The 17,436-nt window shown below is 37.7% G+C and overlaps 1 protein-coding gene across 4 annotated transcripts in view; it reads right to left on the reverse strand.

Annotated features, from left to right (window-relative positions):
- Positions 1-657: 657 nt before the first annotated feature.
- GAB1 (GRB2 associated binding protein 1) overlaps positions 658-17,436 on the reverse strand; it is a 125,008-nt gene continuing 108,229 nt past the window's right edge. For 2 of the 4 annotated variants that reach the window (XM_040250450.1, XM_040250449.1), the window contains 5 exons: positions 10,783-10,872; positions 8,980-9,073; positions 7,568-7,691; positions 4,362-4,484; positions 658-2,662 (listed from right to left, as the gene is read on the reverse strand). In XM_040250450.1, coding sequence (XP_040106384.1) covers positions 2,504-2,662; positions 4,362-4,484; positions 7,568-7,691; positions 8,980-9,073; positions 10,783-10,872 — 590 coding nt within the window. In that variant the 3' untranslated portion in view covers positions 658-2,503. The remainder of the gene's footprint in view (positions 2,663-4,361; positions 4,485-7,567; positions 7,692-8,979; positions 9,074-10,782; positions 10,873-17,436) is intronic. The other 2 variants (XM_040250452.1, XM_040250451.1) reach the window with 1 other exon arrangement.

Consider the following 17,436-nt stretch of genomic DNA (forward strand, 5'->3'; position numbering starts at 1 on the left):
CAAGGCAAAGAAACAGACTGGCAGCTGAGGCTTCACCAACTATAATCTCAACTTCACATTTGTGTTACTTAGAAATCAATGTTAGATTCCTAGTAACGGACTAAGACAAGCAGACAAATGTAGACTCAAATATGGTTACACTGAATAAATGGACTTTTCAGGCTTTATGTATTGGGCTTATACAAAGTTTACTTAAAAAGATTCTAGCACTAAAAAATGTTTGGGAGCTACTGCTCTGTAAGAGACTCTCTTTCCATTTAATTTGTTAATCCAGTGTTTAATGTGAATTACTTTAACAAACTGCCTAATACATTTCAATTCTTAAATTACTCAGCCTAATGGGAAAATTTCTACAAATTAGTGTTGTGGGTCTTCACAACTGATAACTTGTAAGATATTGAGAAATTCCACTAAAAAATTCATAATTGCCTTAGGCTTTTCTGAGAGGTCACATTTAAAACAATATTTCTAACTTTGAATTAGTCACATCTCTACTGTTATGTTCTAAATCTCAAAATATGTTTATCCTCCATGCCAACACAAGTTAAGTATCCTCACACTAAAAACCGTGTTGTGTGTTTTGATAGTTCAGGAACATTTCAATGATTTTTTTACTTTTTTTGTGGTTTCATTATAAAACAACTTGCACACACCAAACTCAAACAATCTTTTTTATTTAAAAACCCACCTCAAAATTCAGTTCTGGGTTTAGTTTCTGTTTAAAAATAAGCAAACATTTAAAAGCATCAAATGTTATTCGTCTACAATTCATCTTGTTATGAACGTTTTTTTAGTTCCTGGAGGGGACATAAACCCACTACATAAGTCAGGCACAACACAGTGGCCAAGAGGCCAGAAATCAGGGCACATCTGTGTTCTCAGGCAACAGTTAGAGGTTCGAAGTGGGATGGGGGAACGTGACTCAGCTGTAGGCTCTCTGATCTCTATGCCCCCTCCAAAAACTGTTAGTAAGTCTCAAATCAGTACAGAAGAGATTGTATGTAATGTACTTAAAATCCAATCAAACCAACAACTATATCTGCTTTCTAAATTACATTGCAAAGCCAAGACAGATAAATTATAGCCTCACTATATATAATGTGTGGTCTTGATATCCATGTCACAGGACCATGTTATAGGTGAGACAGAATTATATGATACCTCTGGTGGTTTCAGAAATCTAGTTGGAAGAAGTCCATGGCTATAAGATTTCACATTATAGCAAGGCTCCACTATTTCTTGAATTGGGGCAGTGAATATAAATCACAGTACAAAATCGTTAATTTTTTTTTTTTTTTTTACTGGAAAAGCAATAGGTGCTACATATGAGAATCACTTATATAACATCTATTTTAAAAAAACAACGCAGATATAAAACATTAATTGCATAGGGATTTAAATAGGATAAGGCCAAGAAGAATATTAAGTAAAGTTTTTTAAAAAACCATAGAAAGGGCACTATGGTGTCAAAAGACAGAATTTCATTCTTAGAGCAATAAATCTGCATGACTGTCTAATTAAAAGTCACAGTATGTTGCTATAACTAACAGTGAATATCAACTGTGTCATTAATTCCAAACTGGAAACCAACAACGTTAGAGGATTAACAAGAACACAACTAAAGCTCGTTGTATAAACCTGATCAGTGTATTAGCACGTCAGTGCCTGGTACGTACCTGATTAGCTGTATCATCTACACTTTGCAAATAATGTAAATTTTAATACATGGTAACAAGTGTGAGAGCACATCCTTACCGCATGCCATCAGTGATTTATACGCTTACTTGATAGTGTCATTATTCACTCTTTCCAAGGTGTAAGATCCCACCCGGCAGAATCTTCACTCAATGAATCAAAAACACTGTAATTAACAAAATATAACAAGGTTCCACCATTGAAAATGTCCACGAACCAGAGAACTAAGTCCTGATACCAGGATGGACACGATGTTCAGCGCTTTGAAAGGCACTGAATGATGAGTCCAACTCTACTTTGTATTTTAAGCTAACAATTACCCCATGAGGTTTCAGGTGGAATGGCAGACCGCAAATGTACTTCTCATACCATGTTGTTATCCTGCAGGAGAAGGAGCAATTTCTCAATGGGAAAGTAGCTTAGTTTACTCAGCATCGTTCTTGAGGAAAAACAAGAATTCCCAACAGAATCGTGTTAAGGTCCATTTGGGAATACCCAAACCAACGCTTCAAATGAAAAAGTGCATAAATACAGTAATACTACTAGTGTGTTAACTACAGAACAAATGTTTCTCTGGGAACCAAACAATAGTATTTTCCCACACTATTTACATGTGATGAATTGTTCCGATACCACGAAGCACCATTTACAGTCTTGACAGCTTGATGAAGCCTAAAAGGTCCTCCGACTCTGACTCTACTTAGTTGAGGATCTACCTAGAGTAGACGGGTCAAGGTATCTCGGGTCAAGCAGGATTTTCTCTTTACAGTTCAGTCCTCTTTCGTCGAGACACATTAAAGCAGTCTTTTCATTTCACATTCTTGGCTGGTGTTTCGGACTCTGTGGATTGCCTCCCATCGGTCCAGGCTTCCCGGGTGCTTTTCAGAGCGAGGGTCTTCTGTTGGTCAACCACCACATAGTCCACTCTCTCATCGGCTACACTGCTGCCTGAGCCGCTGCTCTTTTGCTAAAAAGCAAAGGAAAAAAGTCCCGTAAGTTCCTGCAGAAGAAGGAGTGCTTCTGCGTGAACTCCAGTCTTAAAACATGAGCACATACACACTGTGAGTAACTTCTGAAATTCTACTGGTTCACCAAAAAATAACACGAACGACTGCAATTTAATGATACTGTCACTATCCTAACTGTATTCTGCTTCTCCACTAATTTTAGAATTCTTATATTTAAGAATTAGGCACTTCCCTCGTGATCCCGTGGCTAAGACTCCGTGCTCCTAATGCAGGAAAGTGTAAATAAACAGTGTCTGTATAGTAAGAATGTGTGTGTGTGTTAGTCGCTATGTCCGGCTCTGCGACCCCATGGACTGCAGCCCCCAGGGTCCCCTGTTCCTGGAATTCTCCAGGTAAGGATACTGGAGTGGGTTGCCATTTCCTCCTCCATGATATCATAAGAATACAACTAATAATAACATCTAATTTGTGAGTATAACAACACCAACAAAAAACTTAAAACTTTTGGACAAAGTCAGTAAGGGAGTAATTTGAGTAAACTGCGGAGTACATCATGAGAAATGCTGGACTGGAAGAAACACAAGCTGGAATCAAGATTGCTGGGAGAAATCTCAATAACCTCAGATATGCAGATGACACCACCCTTATGGCAGAAAGTGAAGAGGAACTAAAGACCCTCTTGATGAAAGTGAAAGAGAGTGAAAAAGTTGGCTTAAAGCTCAACACAGAAAACGAAGATCATGGCATCTGGTCCCATCACTCCATGGGAAATAGATGGGGAAACAGTGGAAACAGTGTCAGACTTTATTTTTTTGGGATCCAAAATCACTGCAGATGGTGATTGCAGCCATGAAATTAAAAGACGCTTACTCCTTAGAAGAGAAGTTATGACCAACCTGGATAGCATATTCAAAAGCAGAGACATTACTTTGCTGACTAAGGTCCGTCTAGTCAAGGCTACGGTTTTTCCTGTGGTCATGTATGGATGTGAGAGTTGGACTGTGAAGAAGGCTGAGCACCGAAGAATTGATGCGTTTGAACTGTGGTGTTGGAGAAGACTCCTGAGAGTCCCTTGGACTGCAAGGAGATCCAACTAGTCTATTCTGAAGGAGATCAGCCCTGGGATTTCTTTGGAAGGAATGATGCTAAAGCTGAAACTCCAGTACTTTGGCCACTTCATGCGAAGAGTTGACTCATTGGAAAAGACTCTGATGCTGGGAGGGATTTGGGGGCAGGAGGAGAAGGGGACGACAGAGGATGAGATGGCTGGATGGCATCACTGACTCGATGGACGTGAGTCTGAGTGAACTCCGGGAGTTGGTGATGGACAGGGAGGCCTGGTGTGCTGCGATTCATGGGGTTGCAAAGAGTCGGACACGACTGAGCGACTGAACTGAACTGAACTGAACTGAACATTGGAAAGAGAGTGAAGACGATGATTAACTGTGGAACTTCAGAATTTTCTAAGCAAACATTTTAATGATAATCCCTAAAAAAGTATAAAATATATAACTTCCATGCCGTTAGACATGAAAAAAATAAATTAATCTGCATAACTATTGTTTGTGATTTATCAAAAGGCATTAAGTAATAGACTTTTCTAAACTTAAATTAAACATACTAATACAGTTCCCTCGAGACAGATCTTCAGGTTTCATTTGTGAGCTAAGTACATTTATAGAAAGAGGTTTTACTTACCTTACGTGGTGGTGTGGATTTCCCAGAATCTAAATCTAGATCTAGGTATTCCACTTGTTTGTCTCCTTTGGGCTTGATCATTGGGCTGTTTCCTCCATCAAGACTATTACTGCCAAAAAGATTCTGAAAGTACAATACGGTAAAATGAACAGTCAAACATTCATGAGACATGCTGTTCTTTACCTTGTCTGCCATCTATATAAGCCTAAATATTAATTTTAGGAGAATATAGCTTGAAGAAATATCTCTATAGAAAATAGTATTTTAGGATGGGGAAAGATAAGTAATATTTTTAAAAACTGATTAAAACATAGCTTTGGGACTTCCCTGGTGGTCCGGTGGTTGGGAGTCTGCCTGCCAATGCAGGGGACATGGGTTTGATCCCTGGTCTGGGAGGATTCCACATGCCCTGGGGCAATTAAGCCCGGGCATTGCAACTACTGAGCCCCGCATACCTCAGCTACTGAAGCCTATGCTGCACAAGAGAAGCCACCACGATGAGAAAGCCCATGCATTGCAGCTGGAGAGCCCACATGCAGAGCGAGGGCCCAGTGCAGGCAAAAATAAATAAACTGTAAAAACAACAACCCAAAATTAAAAAAAAAAAAGCTTAGGTAAGCGAGCTAAAAATAGTTCCAAGAGTAAAACCTGGTTCCGATTGAGACTGGGCCATCAAGCTATAGTTAGTTGGAATATCTATCTCAGTGCTATCTGAACTCAATTACACTCTTTAACTATAGGATCCTTACCGTCCATGTTTTCTGATTAATTTTTTTGTTTGTTTTTAGGGATCGACCAAGATGGCAGAAAGGACCTGAGCTCACACTTAAAGTTCTACATTTAAAGGCTTTCATGCTAAAGTATGGTAACTAAAGGCTACGAATACTGACTCTATCGGCGAAGACTATTTTCCAACCATCTGGAATTTTTACCACTTGTTTCTGTCTTCTCTTAGCCACATCTTTCTGTCCCTAACAGGGGCTGTACTAGAAGGACTACTGTCTAAGAAAAGAAAAAGAAAAAAGGAAGAGAGAGGAAGCAGTAAAGAACAAGAACAAAAAAGCCTGAGGCAGAAAAGTGAAAAGAAATAGGTTATTAGGAACATGACGATCAATGCTAAATAAAAAGGAAAGGATAACGTGAATTTATATCCCTGCATACACCCTCTACTCTGATTATGTCAGTCTTCAAACATGCTCCAATAAATGATTTGTTCCCAGGCCCTGCTGCTTTCAACCTTAACTAAGAAGGTTCCTGACTTCTCCTAGGTGACGCTACATGCTTACTAGGGGCTTTCACCTTGTACCCTCTACCACATAGACACTATTGTTCACACATTAGCTCATACTTTTGAAGAAAACCATAATGATGTAATCGACTTGACAATTTTATACTTGTTTGAATGAACAACACAATTGGAAAGCTGCATAAATCTGCTTCTGTTGATTCTTTCATACTGCTACTCCATTTCTTTTGGGTTAAACAGAGTAAAACGTGATTTAGGGAAAGGATGATTGCTAGGAAAACAGTGAGTCTAGTCACTCACTTGTAAACATTGCTGCTGACAGCCTGTGTGAAACATTTTTATGAATCAGGAAAAGGTGCTCCTTTCTTGGGCAACAAAGTTCTGCCCAGGACCCACAGCCTAGGGAGCAGGACATGGTCTGGGCTGCATGTACTCAAATGCAGCGTGTGTGCGGTTTGCTGTATATACTACATACTGCGCACGGCAGGTGTATGCAGTAGACAATCTGCATTAATGAATGTGATGGACCTGTTTGTAGGAGTAGGTTTTAAACCAAATTCATCAACTACTGCCAATAAAACATTTAAAAAGCACTGACAGTAACACATAGGGCACAAAAAATACAAGCAAATACTACTGCTCAGCTAGTATAAATAGCTGTTCTTCCCCCCAGCCCTGCCTTTATCTGATTCATGAAAGACTGAAATCTTTTTCTCTAAATGACTCCGTATCTCACGCTCATATAAAAAACCAAGCTGGACTGCGTGTGGGAGTATGTGAAATTTTGTATTCAAATGCAATGAGAGCTCATACCTGGAATTTCCCTAACTGAAAATATACAGAATTATTCACAGTGTTGCAGCCCATGAACAGAACCCTTGAGTTCATGTGATGTACACGTTTAATCTAAGTGAGTTGTTCCTAAAGTGAATTTCTCAGGATTGCTAGTTAAATTGTGCTCTAATACTTAATAGAACTGGAATTCTTTTCATCCTTAAGTATTGTTAAAATCTATGTCTCGACAAAAAAGTCTGTTTGCTCTCTATCTAATCTCAACTGGGAACAGCCTGTGTCTGCCTTCTAGTTTTCAACACAGTGTTTTCCCAAAAGAGTTAGAAAAACCCTAAGATTCTAGGAGTTATTATGAAGTATTCTGTGAATTAAAAGAAAAAAAAAATAGTTGGGACTTCCCTGGTGATCCAGTGGTTAAGACTTTCCACTTCCACTGCAGGGAGCAAGCGCTTGGTTCCTTAAGTCAGGGAACTAAGATCCCGCATGCCATGCGTCACGGCCAAAAAAGGAGAAAAAATAGTACTGTTTTGTTTTTCTAAAATTCTTGAAAAAAAAAACACATACAAGTATTAAACATATTTTTGTTACTGTTACAAACAATATATATGTCATTAGTAATGACGTATCATAACTTGAATTTCAGGTGCTTAATTAAGTGAATTTCATAACTTAATTTTCAACCCTTCATGAATGCTTGATTTTAGATCTTCGTGTAAATGAATACACAAAGCATCCTGAGCATCCTGATTTGAGTCTGGAGAAATGCATTATAAAATGCTTCCAGTATAATGCGTTTTCTTGAATGGTTTCAAACATCAAGTACATATGAAAAGAAAGATAACTGGAAAATTTTTTATCATTTTTATCTAACTTATATCTACTTTATAGATATAGCATTAGCCTCTGACCCAATATTGGTTTTAAACTTTATGATCTGCTTTTCAAAAGCATTTAAAAAACTCTCCTTAACTTCTTTTTCAAATTCCTCACTCTCCAGTATGGAATTAATTAAAATACATACAGAGCAAAAGAAAAAAAAAAGTCCTTTTTCCTGGAGTAAATAAAGAAAGGTGGATGGGTAACATGTATGAACTGGAAGAAAGGCTGAGCGCAAACGACTCAGAAGGGCTGCTGAGGAAGAGAGATGTTAAGAGAAGACGCTACTTACGGAGTCTTCACTGGATAGGTTGGGGTTCATGGGAACGTAATTCTCTTCACTGTCGTGCGAGTCGCTGCTTGAAGTTGTGCTGTGCACAGAATCCGGCCGGGGAGACAGAGGGAACCTGGAGGAGCTGAGGGCAGAGAGGGTCGTCACAAACACACAGCCTGACCCAGGTTTCTCAGCTCACTTCCACAGCAAGAATAAGAGAGAGGGCATATTCTTCCCAGAAGTATTGAAGCTTGTAATCATTTACTATACGTATTTACTATAGTACACTTTATTGCAGACATTCAAACACATATCTAGTATTTATAGCTATTTGTAAACAGATATTTAAAGAGAAACTTATACAGATATTAAAAAAAAAAACTTTGAAAGGTTGCTTTCCATTTATAGTTATTACAAAATATTGGCTATATTCTCCATGTTGTACAACACATTCTTGAGCCTATGTTACACCCAGTAGTTTGAACCTCCTACTTGCCTTTCCCTACTGCAATCCCCCACCCTGTGTGGTAACCACTGGTTTATTCTCTACATCTGCAAGTCTGCTTCTGTAAAGGGATGCTGTGCTGTGCTAGGTCGGTTCAGCCATGTCCCACTCTTTGCGACCCTCTGGACTGTGGCCTACCAGGCTCCTCTGTCCATGGGATTCTCTAAGGCAAGAATACTGGAGTGGGTTGCCATGCCCTCCTTCAAGGGATCTTCCCAACTCAGGGACTGAACTCACATCTCCCCATAAAGGGATGTTTCTGGGCATTTAATAGCCTTGTGCAGAGCAAAAAAAAAAAAAAAAAGAAAGAAAGAAAGAAAAAAAAGTATTGCTAGTGATATGGGGGATAAATAGAAAGTCACAGCTTTAAAAAGGAAGATTTAAGAATTCTTATTTTTTAAAAAACTTGTTCATACACATAAAATATGAACACATCAACACAGGTTTGTAACTGTGTACATTCTTTTTATTTCCACATATATATTTAAATGAATCTTTATTAAATAATCCTCACAAGAAACTACCATCGTTTCCAGATCAGTAGTTCTCAGAAATTTCTAGCCTCATGAACCTTTCACATTCTTAAAAAATTATTGAGAACCCCAAGGAACTTTTGTTTATAGGGTGATATCTATTGATATTCACCATATTACAAATAATAGAAAAAAAATTAAACACAAGCATACACAAAGCTGCCACAATGGTATCACCCAGTATTAGCCACCTCTGGAAAACTTCAGTGTACACTCATGAGAGAAGGAGAGTGGAGAAGCAAATGACATCTTAGTATATTAATGAAAATAGTTTTGACTTCACAGAAACCCAAAAGGGGAGGGGTTCCCCAGACCATCCTCTGGGAACCACTGTTTTAGGTACTTTCCATTACAAAGAACAATTGAGCTATGTATTTTATACAAAGACTTACTCTCGAGCAAAACTCCTAGTGATGGGAGATCTAACTGGGGCTTGTAATTCTTCCCATTCTGGCAAAGGTTTTATTTCTAAAGGTGCTGGCTTGACTGAAACAAGAGAGAGAAAATGAGATTTTAGTACACAGAAATTTGGAAAACATGACCTTCTTTCTACACCTCTACTAGAGCCAGAGTACACCTAGGACTGGCTAGTTTTCACATGAAAAGAAGTTCACAGATGTTATGTGATTTCTCCAAGGTTACACAGCTAGAAAAATTAGCGACAAAAGCTAAATTAGATAATTTCCTGATGTTTACTGAAAGTCTAAATAAAGCTCTATCATTACATGTTACTCCTTAATTGAAGTACATATTTTATGACTATAAACTTAATGAGAACAAGAAAGAGTAATGTGGCACAATTCCTTCAGTTATTTGATTTATAATTTTCATTATTTCCTTATTTTATTTTCTCTACTAATGGTATATCGTCAAACACAGAGGTTTAATTTTCTATGTAAAAATGTTCCTCATTATCCACACTGAAGCATGAGCTGTGCAACTGTACATACAAAATGATGTTTCGAAAGCAATAACCGTAACACTTTGCTAAAACCAAAAACTTACAAAGGAATCTATGATTAAAGTTTTGAAATTAATTCAGGTCCAGTCTGGAACCAAATAGAACAAAGCAATAATTACATCTTTATACTCAAACTCAGATCTGAGAAAGGCCATAAAATTAACTACCTCAAATGTTTAGCTTCCTTTAACCAACAATGTCCTCTATTAAATTAAGTAAAAATAAATGCTAATATTCTTATTAGCTTTATTTGTAAGAGGTCTTCACTAACTTACCCCATTATTGCAATCAATTACTACAAGAATTAACTACTCTTGCTAGTATATACCACAGAGCTCTTTGCCCTCAAAACAGACTCAGATTCCAGGAATACAGAAAATGTGCAGAACTACAACAATATTATCTATTAATATTCTTTACAATTTAGGAGACTAAACATATTAGGTAAACATTTTATAGTTATATTTCATCCTACCACTCTAAAGAAAAAAATTTTCATTTTTTTCTCAGTATCCCTCCTCCAGTCTTTGTCCATATGTATGTACTTTGAAACACCATAACTACCTTCAAACTATAAAATAGGTAGCCATTGTAAAGGACTATGTAGATTCAATGAGGCTTATGACAAAGTATTCTTGTCAACTCGAATACAATAAAAATTCAATGTGTTTTTCTGAAGGCTACACTGATTTCAGTTCGAGTTAAAATAATTTTGTTCACCTATACTCTTAAGATGGACATGTACAGAATATTGTGCTTACTGAAAGCATTTAACTCTGATGTGTCACTTTTTTAAAGCCCAAAGACAAATAGCAGTTTAGCTGTCAAATTCTAAGTAATGGCATAAAATAGTGAATCAATGGAAATGATTATATATTGTCTCAGAACAGAATATATACATTATACATAAATACAGGAGACGGTTGGAACTCACAAGCAGTTCACAAGCTTAAAGAAATCACTGTACTGATGTCTAAAAGGTTAAAAGAATAATGTGAAAGGACAAGACTGAACATCATACATGATCAAATATTTAACATGCTGCTGTTAATGGCATAACAAATAGATTCATTGTAATATTATGGGAAGCATTCACTTTAGAAAGTATATGCTGGTAAGTTTTATTTCCAACAGCAATAGAATTTAAGACTCTTCTTTACTTTTAAAGGAAAAAAAAAAAAAATCACAGAATAATCCCAACACCCCATCCAGCATGCGGTGCTAAAGTACATACCCTTTCTTCTTGTAGCAAAGTCACCTATGGTTTGTGAATCAGTTCGCTCTAAACCATGGGGTTTGGGTCTTAAAATTTTAGGACTTTGACCTAATTGGTAAAAAGAAGACTCTCTTAATATAATGTTATTTTTTTAATTGGAAAAAAAAAATGGATTCTGTTAAAAAACAACAGAGCCCTGAGCAGAAACATTACATCTCAAAAGCATCAACATAGTTTGTTTGTGCAGACTATTTCAGTCCTGCTACAGCATATCATTCATGCTTAAACCACAGGAACCAGAAAGCTGCATGCAACAATGTCATAAGCAAACTGTTATAAAAGACGGTAGGGTTTTAGTGACATAACCACCTGGTTAGTTGTTATCTTTATTTGGAGGAATGGAGGAAAAATATGTGCCATGTTAGTTTTTCTTCTAACATGTCTTAGAAAACTGGATTGAAGAAAAAAATGATAAAACCCTACAGTGAGGCAGCAGGTACATCTTTTCTTTGAAGTCTGGTGTCTCATATGAAAGTACCAAGGCCTACTTTCTTAATTTGATGGAGGTGTTCTAAAAACCTTAAGCTGCCTATTCCTTCATCTCCTGAAAGCACCCTTCTAGAGAAGCAATGCTACAATGTCTGCAAATCCAAAGTCAAAGCCAAGACCAGTGTTCATTTCCCCTGGATTCTCAGTGGCTCCCTGTGATGCCGTTTTGTATAAGGATTAGATGTCTAGATTCCGGAACCGCTGATTACCTGATTTAATGTGAGAATTTTGTTTTGTTTTTTGGTCATGCACCATGCAGCTTGCAGTTCTGCAACCAGGGACTGAATCTACGCCCTTGGTGGCGAGGACACAGAGGCCTAACCACTGGATCACCAGCGAATTCCCAAGTTTTAATGTAAGAATTGGCGAGTATAAATTCAGTCGCTATCTCCCTGACCCCCGGCCGGCCTCCCCCGTCATAATCTCCGCCATGTACAAGTACTGCTGAAAAGCCTCGTGAAAAGTACAGGTTTACCATCCAGCAAGTGGGCTCATACTTCTTCCCACTGAAAGCCTGGAGATGCTGGGGTAGCAATGTCATTTCAATCGGGAATTTAAACTATTTTATTCTCAATGACACCAAATTCTCTTTTTTTCTTGGCATTTACAAAACTGAGTTGACATCTATTATATTAGATGGCAAAATTAGTTTGCTGATTCAACATTGATAGCTAGCACCTCACTGACCGAAATCTACAAATTTTTGAAAATATGATTTTCTAGCTTATAAAACAGGAAAATTCCCTAATTCACAGGTACTCTCAAAGGTACTCTTTAGTTGTCTTCATAGAAGAATACTTTATTAAGTGAATTTTTTTTTTACAGAGCATTTATAGAATTTACGTGTATTTTCTACTCCATGCAACAATTCAGGTTGATTTTAGGACAATGTCTAAAGGTGAAAATGTCCTGAATTTAACCTAGTCACTTAGGCATTTTGGTAGCTTCTTTTCTTTGTATTTTTATTGCCTGGCTCAATCTGACATTTACATTCCAGACAGAAATTAAAGTGTTAGTCTCTCAGTCATCTTCCGCTCTTTGTGACCTTATAGACTCTAGCCTACTAGGCTCCTCTGTCCATGGGATTTTCCAGGCAAGAATACTGGAGTGGGTTGCCATTCCCTTCTCCAGGGGATCTTCCTGACCCAGGGATTAAACCCTCATCTCCTGCACTGGCAGGCAGACTGAAATGAAAATGAAAGTGATACTCAAGTGATGGCTCAATATGATTGGGTTGGCCAAAAGGTTCATTCAGGTTATGAACCTTTTGGCCAACCCAATATTTATGAGGAGAGAAAGGAGAAAAATCCAAAGTATATGTACTCTCCTCTACAGCCTGAAGGCAAACATTTATTTGAATGTTTCTCTGATTACTTAAGAAAAGTAAAAATAAAGAGTAAGAAATAAGAATACTAAAGTAAAGGCAAAAGAATGAACCAACTTTGAGGGTTAATAACTCATCTGAGCCTCAGCCTTTAAATCCAAGCCAATTAGAAGTGGGCTTTAGCTAGATTAGTTTTGAACAAAGAAAGTGACATGACACATTTTGTTTAGCAAACAGTACTGACTACTGGTGAAATCCCCATTGCACTGTAACCCTTATAGATTAGAACAATCTCATCCAGGACTGTCAATCTCTGGATCATGTGACAGGCTCCCTCACTGGTAACACAACTTGGTAAATCTTAACCTCTGATTCAGATATCCTCCAGGATCCTTATTTGCATATTGACAAAGCCGCCCCCACATGGAGGTTCTGTAGGCTTTCACACTACATGTTCAAAAATGGAATTTAGCTTCTCCAACCCACCATGCATCTGCTTTGCTTCCTCTCTCTTCACTTGCTGAAGCAGATCTCTTAGGAGTTACTACAGATTTCACTTTCTCTTTAATCTCCCTATATCAATTTTAATTTCTATTTATAATGACAGTTTGTTTTCATTCAGCCAAGAAAATGACAAAATCTGAAGTCTGAAGCTCTTCCTTCCATTTTTAATGTGCACTTTATTTACTTACCTGGTTTGTTTTTCAGAAAATGATGAACTCACATCGTATGGCTAACTGACCTCCATCTATACTTCAAGTGCCCTCCAAGCTTGTAAAAAAAAATCACTCTAGGTCCCTGACTGGAGGCAGCAATGAGAACCACAAAAGGGACTTCTGTTAATGCCTTTCTGTCTGATCATCTCTAAAGTAAGGCTTTTAGAACCCTGGGTTTTGAAAACCTGGCAAAGCACTCTTCAAAGAAGATGCTGAAGCAGCAGTATGATTGTATAACACTGTACATTTAAAAAAAAATGCCATTTTCCCCCTATCATAGCCTTAAATCTTAGAATGAACTTTCTAGAGGCTAATCTGAGTATGTTACTTGCCTCCATAAAACCTTTCAGTTGCGTTCTCAGAATAAAACCCAAACTCATTAGCATGGACTCTTAGAGCCGCCAGGAGCCAGCACCTGCCAGGCCATTGGCATTCCTTTCTGCATTCTTAACTTACTCCCTCCCACCCAAGCCAGTCCTGTGTTCCCCCTGGTACGCCGTTGATTCTGACTAGAATATCGTCCATCATAGTTTAATTGCCATTCATCCTCTCAGACTTTCCTCAGAGGAGGGAGCTAACAGTGCCAAGAGCTTACCTCAACCACAGTGCCTTTCTGTGCTAATTATGATAATGTGTTTACTTTTCTACCTCCTCCAGTAAACTGGGAGCTTCTAAATTACCTTTTCTTCCTTCTGCTTCGAGACCTCAGACCTATCCGAAGGTATATTCTATCACTGGGAGACCCTTCAATCTGTTTTGATGAACTGTCTATCTCTTAAAGCTTAATCTGATAGTGGTGTTTAATCTGATCAGTGTTATAATTTTGTGTTTGTCTTGGAAGAGGAAAAAACAAAAAGCAACTGAATGTTGTTTCAAAAGTGGATCATTCCCAGTATGGTCAAGGCAGTCAGTTGTACGAGGTGCCAAGCTTCAAAGAAGCAGATGCAATAGTTTTTGAAAAGTCCACACATGGTTAAGTATTATTTTATTTTAAATTGCTTTTTACTAATTTTTTTCATTGTACTGCAGGGTATGCAGGATATTAGTTTCCCCAACCAGGGATCAAACCTGTGTCCCTTGCACTGGGAGCATAGAGTCTTCACCACTGGACTCCCAGAGAAAACTCAAGTATTATTCTTACTTACGTAGATTCAACTCAAAGTGGAAAATTTATTTTCTCTATCATTACAGGTTTAACTTAGCCTGTTTACTCATCCATCTGAAGTTTCAAAGATGATACTACTATTTCCAGTAGGCATCTCAAATACCAAGAAAGAAGAAAAATAATTCATAATATTATTAGTCTCCATTAATTCCAAGAAGCAATCAAGGTAGCACAATGAAAAACTTTTCCACTTGTTTGAATGGTCTTATACAAAGGGGACTGTAATTGTGGTAATTATATTGGAGAGCATCAGTTGCTCAGTTGTGTCCGACTCTTTTGGGACCCCGTGAACTGTAGCCTGCCAGGCTCCTCTGTCCGTGGGATTTCCCAGGCAAGAATACTGGAGTGGGTTGCCATTTCCTCCTCCAGAGGATCTTCCCAAGCCAGGGATCGAACTTGGGTCTCCTGCATTGCAGATGGAGATGCATTTACCTGCTGAGGCATCATAATGGAAGGTCAGGAAAAGGAAAAAAAGCCCAAAGGCAGAGGCTGTGCTGTAAATATGCACGCTATACTCATGTCCTTTAAACTGTAACCATCAATCCACAAATCTGACTTGAGTCAAACTTTAATACTTGCTATTTACTGGTGTCATTCATTTATCCATCTTTCAAATATGTATTATAGTACAAACACCATCCTTTAAAAAGCATGTTAATTTTTAACAACATTCGAAAAATTTCTTTAGAAGCTCCCTTGAAAAAATATTCTTATCTAAGATACCAGTGTGCCAAAAGGATCTACCTAGGGAAGCTGCTCGATACATCTTCTGGGTGCTTCCTACACCAACGTGAAGATCCAGCCAGACATGAAGATACTTTAACCAAACGTATATACAGAATTACCAGAAGTAACCTCACACCACTTTTGTGAAAAACCAGTATAACAACTAGTGGTCAGAACTGCTGTAGAAAGCCACAAATGGGCAAAGCCAAGCGAAACAAAACAAAAAGACAGCATATCTGAGGCTTGAACAGCTGCTATTAGTATATCATGTTAGAAAGAGAATGAATGAGCCTAGTGAAGTGCAAGGGTGAAAGCTGGTAGGTTTATGTAAGGACTTACTTTAAGAAAATCACAATATTTCACAGAAATTTCCCCAACTTTACAAAATTGCTTTTCCATTAAAATATGAAAGTTTCAATTGAAGCAATCAAAACAGAATTTGTCTTGCATTTCCAATGACTCCTCTGCTTTCCTAATATTTAATACAATACATGTAAATGGTGATTTTTCTCCTCTATTAATATACATAAGGCATGGCTCAGAACAAATATTCTTGTGACAGAAATAGTATGGGTGAAAATATAGAGACTACAGTTGGGTGATGGATAAAGGATCCATGAAAATACATTAAATGTAAGTGTTTAAAACACGTATGTATTTCTGCAGCTTCAATTACTTGGAAGTATTTGAAAAACTCATCTGCTAACTACTAATTACAGCAGCTGACATCTATAAGTAGGGGTATAAACAAGACTAGAATGTCACTCATCTACTGTAGACCCTTCCCAAAAACACAATCACAGAAACTGGTTATATTGGATGTTGAATTGGTTATACTGAGGTTTGAAACTAAGGAAGCCATATTTTATAGAGCTAAGTTTGCTTATTACGAGGTTTAGTTAATAAGAGATACTAGAATAACAGATTGAGTCATATATCTGATGTCACAAAATCTGAAATGAAAAGGCTCATGAGATACTATGCTCAGTGAGAAAAATTTCAGGACAGGTTAAGTTTTTTGTTTTTAAATGTATGCCAATTAACTTTAAAAAAAAAGTATTTTAAAGTCTTTATTGAATTTGTTACAATATTGCTTCTGTTTTGATTTTCTTTTTTAGTCCCGAGGCATATGAAATCTTAAGTTTCCCAACCAGGGATTAAACCCACACTCCTGCGTTGGAAAGTTAAGTCTTAACCACTGGACCACCAAGGAAATCTCTATAGTTTAAGATTTTAAGGATAAACTTTTCTCTAAGATTTGAATATTAAAACATTTTTCTCAAATAGCTGTAACTTTCTAAAAAGTGAGTTGATAACGTGTGCCCTGCAGTATTAAATACTTGCTCATGCTTCCTCTCATATCATATTAACTTTCAAAAGTAGAGCAGTGCTAAGGAATAGCAAAACACATTTTTTTTTCTATTTGCATGTAGTATTTCCAGGCGATACTAGTGGTAAAGAACCCTCCTGCCAATGCAGGACAGTTTTCCTGGATGGGGAGACCCCCTGGAGGAGGGCATGGCAATCCACTCCAATATTCTTGCCTGGAGAATCCCATGGACAGAGGAGCCTGGCGGGCTACAGTCCATGGGGTCTCAGAGTCAGAGATGACCAAAGCAACTTAGCATAGCATGTGCACATTTGCTAATTATCATGGAAACTTTTTGAGGTAAGCAAGGTAGATTTGTTATCCCCATTTTATAGATGAGAAAACCAAGTCCCTGAGGGCCAAGGGCCAAGGGACTTGACCAAGGCTCACAGCTGGGGACTTGATGGAACTGGTACCCAAAATACACTTCTTATTTTTTTAATTACTATGACTTTAGCAACCTCTTTACTGTTTTGCTAAACTTGTTCTCCTTTTTTTTTATTTTCGTTGCCAAAAACTATGTGGAAATTTTTTCCTGGGTGCTTTTTGAGTTCATTTCATATCTAAGCAATGATGCCAAATCAGTCATCTGACCCATGAGCTCAGGATTGTCTTTCAATAATTCAGCTTATTTTTTTTCCCTGCTGTGCCATGTAACTTGCGGGATCTTAGTTCCCCTACCAGAGATTGAACTCAGGCCTTCAACGGTGAAAGCACAGTGTACTAACCACAGGGCCACAAGGGAAGTCCCTCAGCTCATTTTTTAAAGACGAAACAGAGTCTTTAAAAGTAACTAAGGAATCTACTTTGTTCTGTTCTATAG

The sequence above is a fragment of the Oryx dammah genome, unplaced genomic scaffold (genome assembly GCF_014754425.2).
Source record: "Oryx dammah isolate SB20612 unplaced genomic scaffold, SCBI_Odam_1.1 HiC_scaffold_12, whole genome shotgun sequence".
NCBI classification, from domain to species: Eukaryota; Metazoa; Chordata; class Mammalia; order Artiodactyla; family Bovidae; genus Oryx; species Oryx dammah.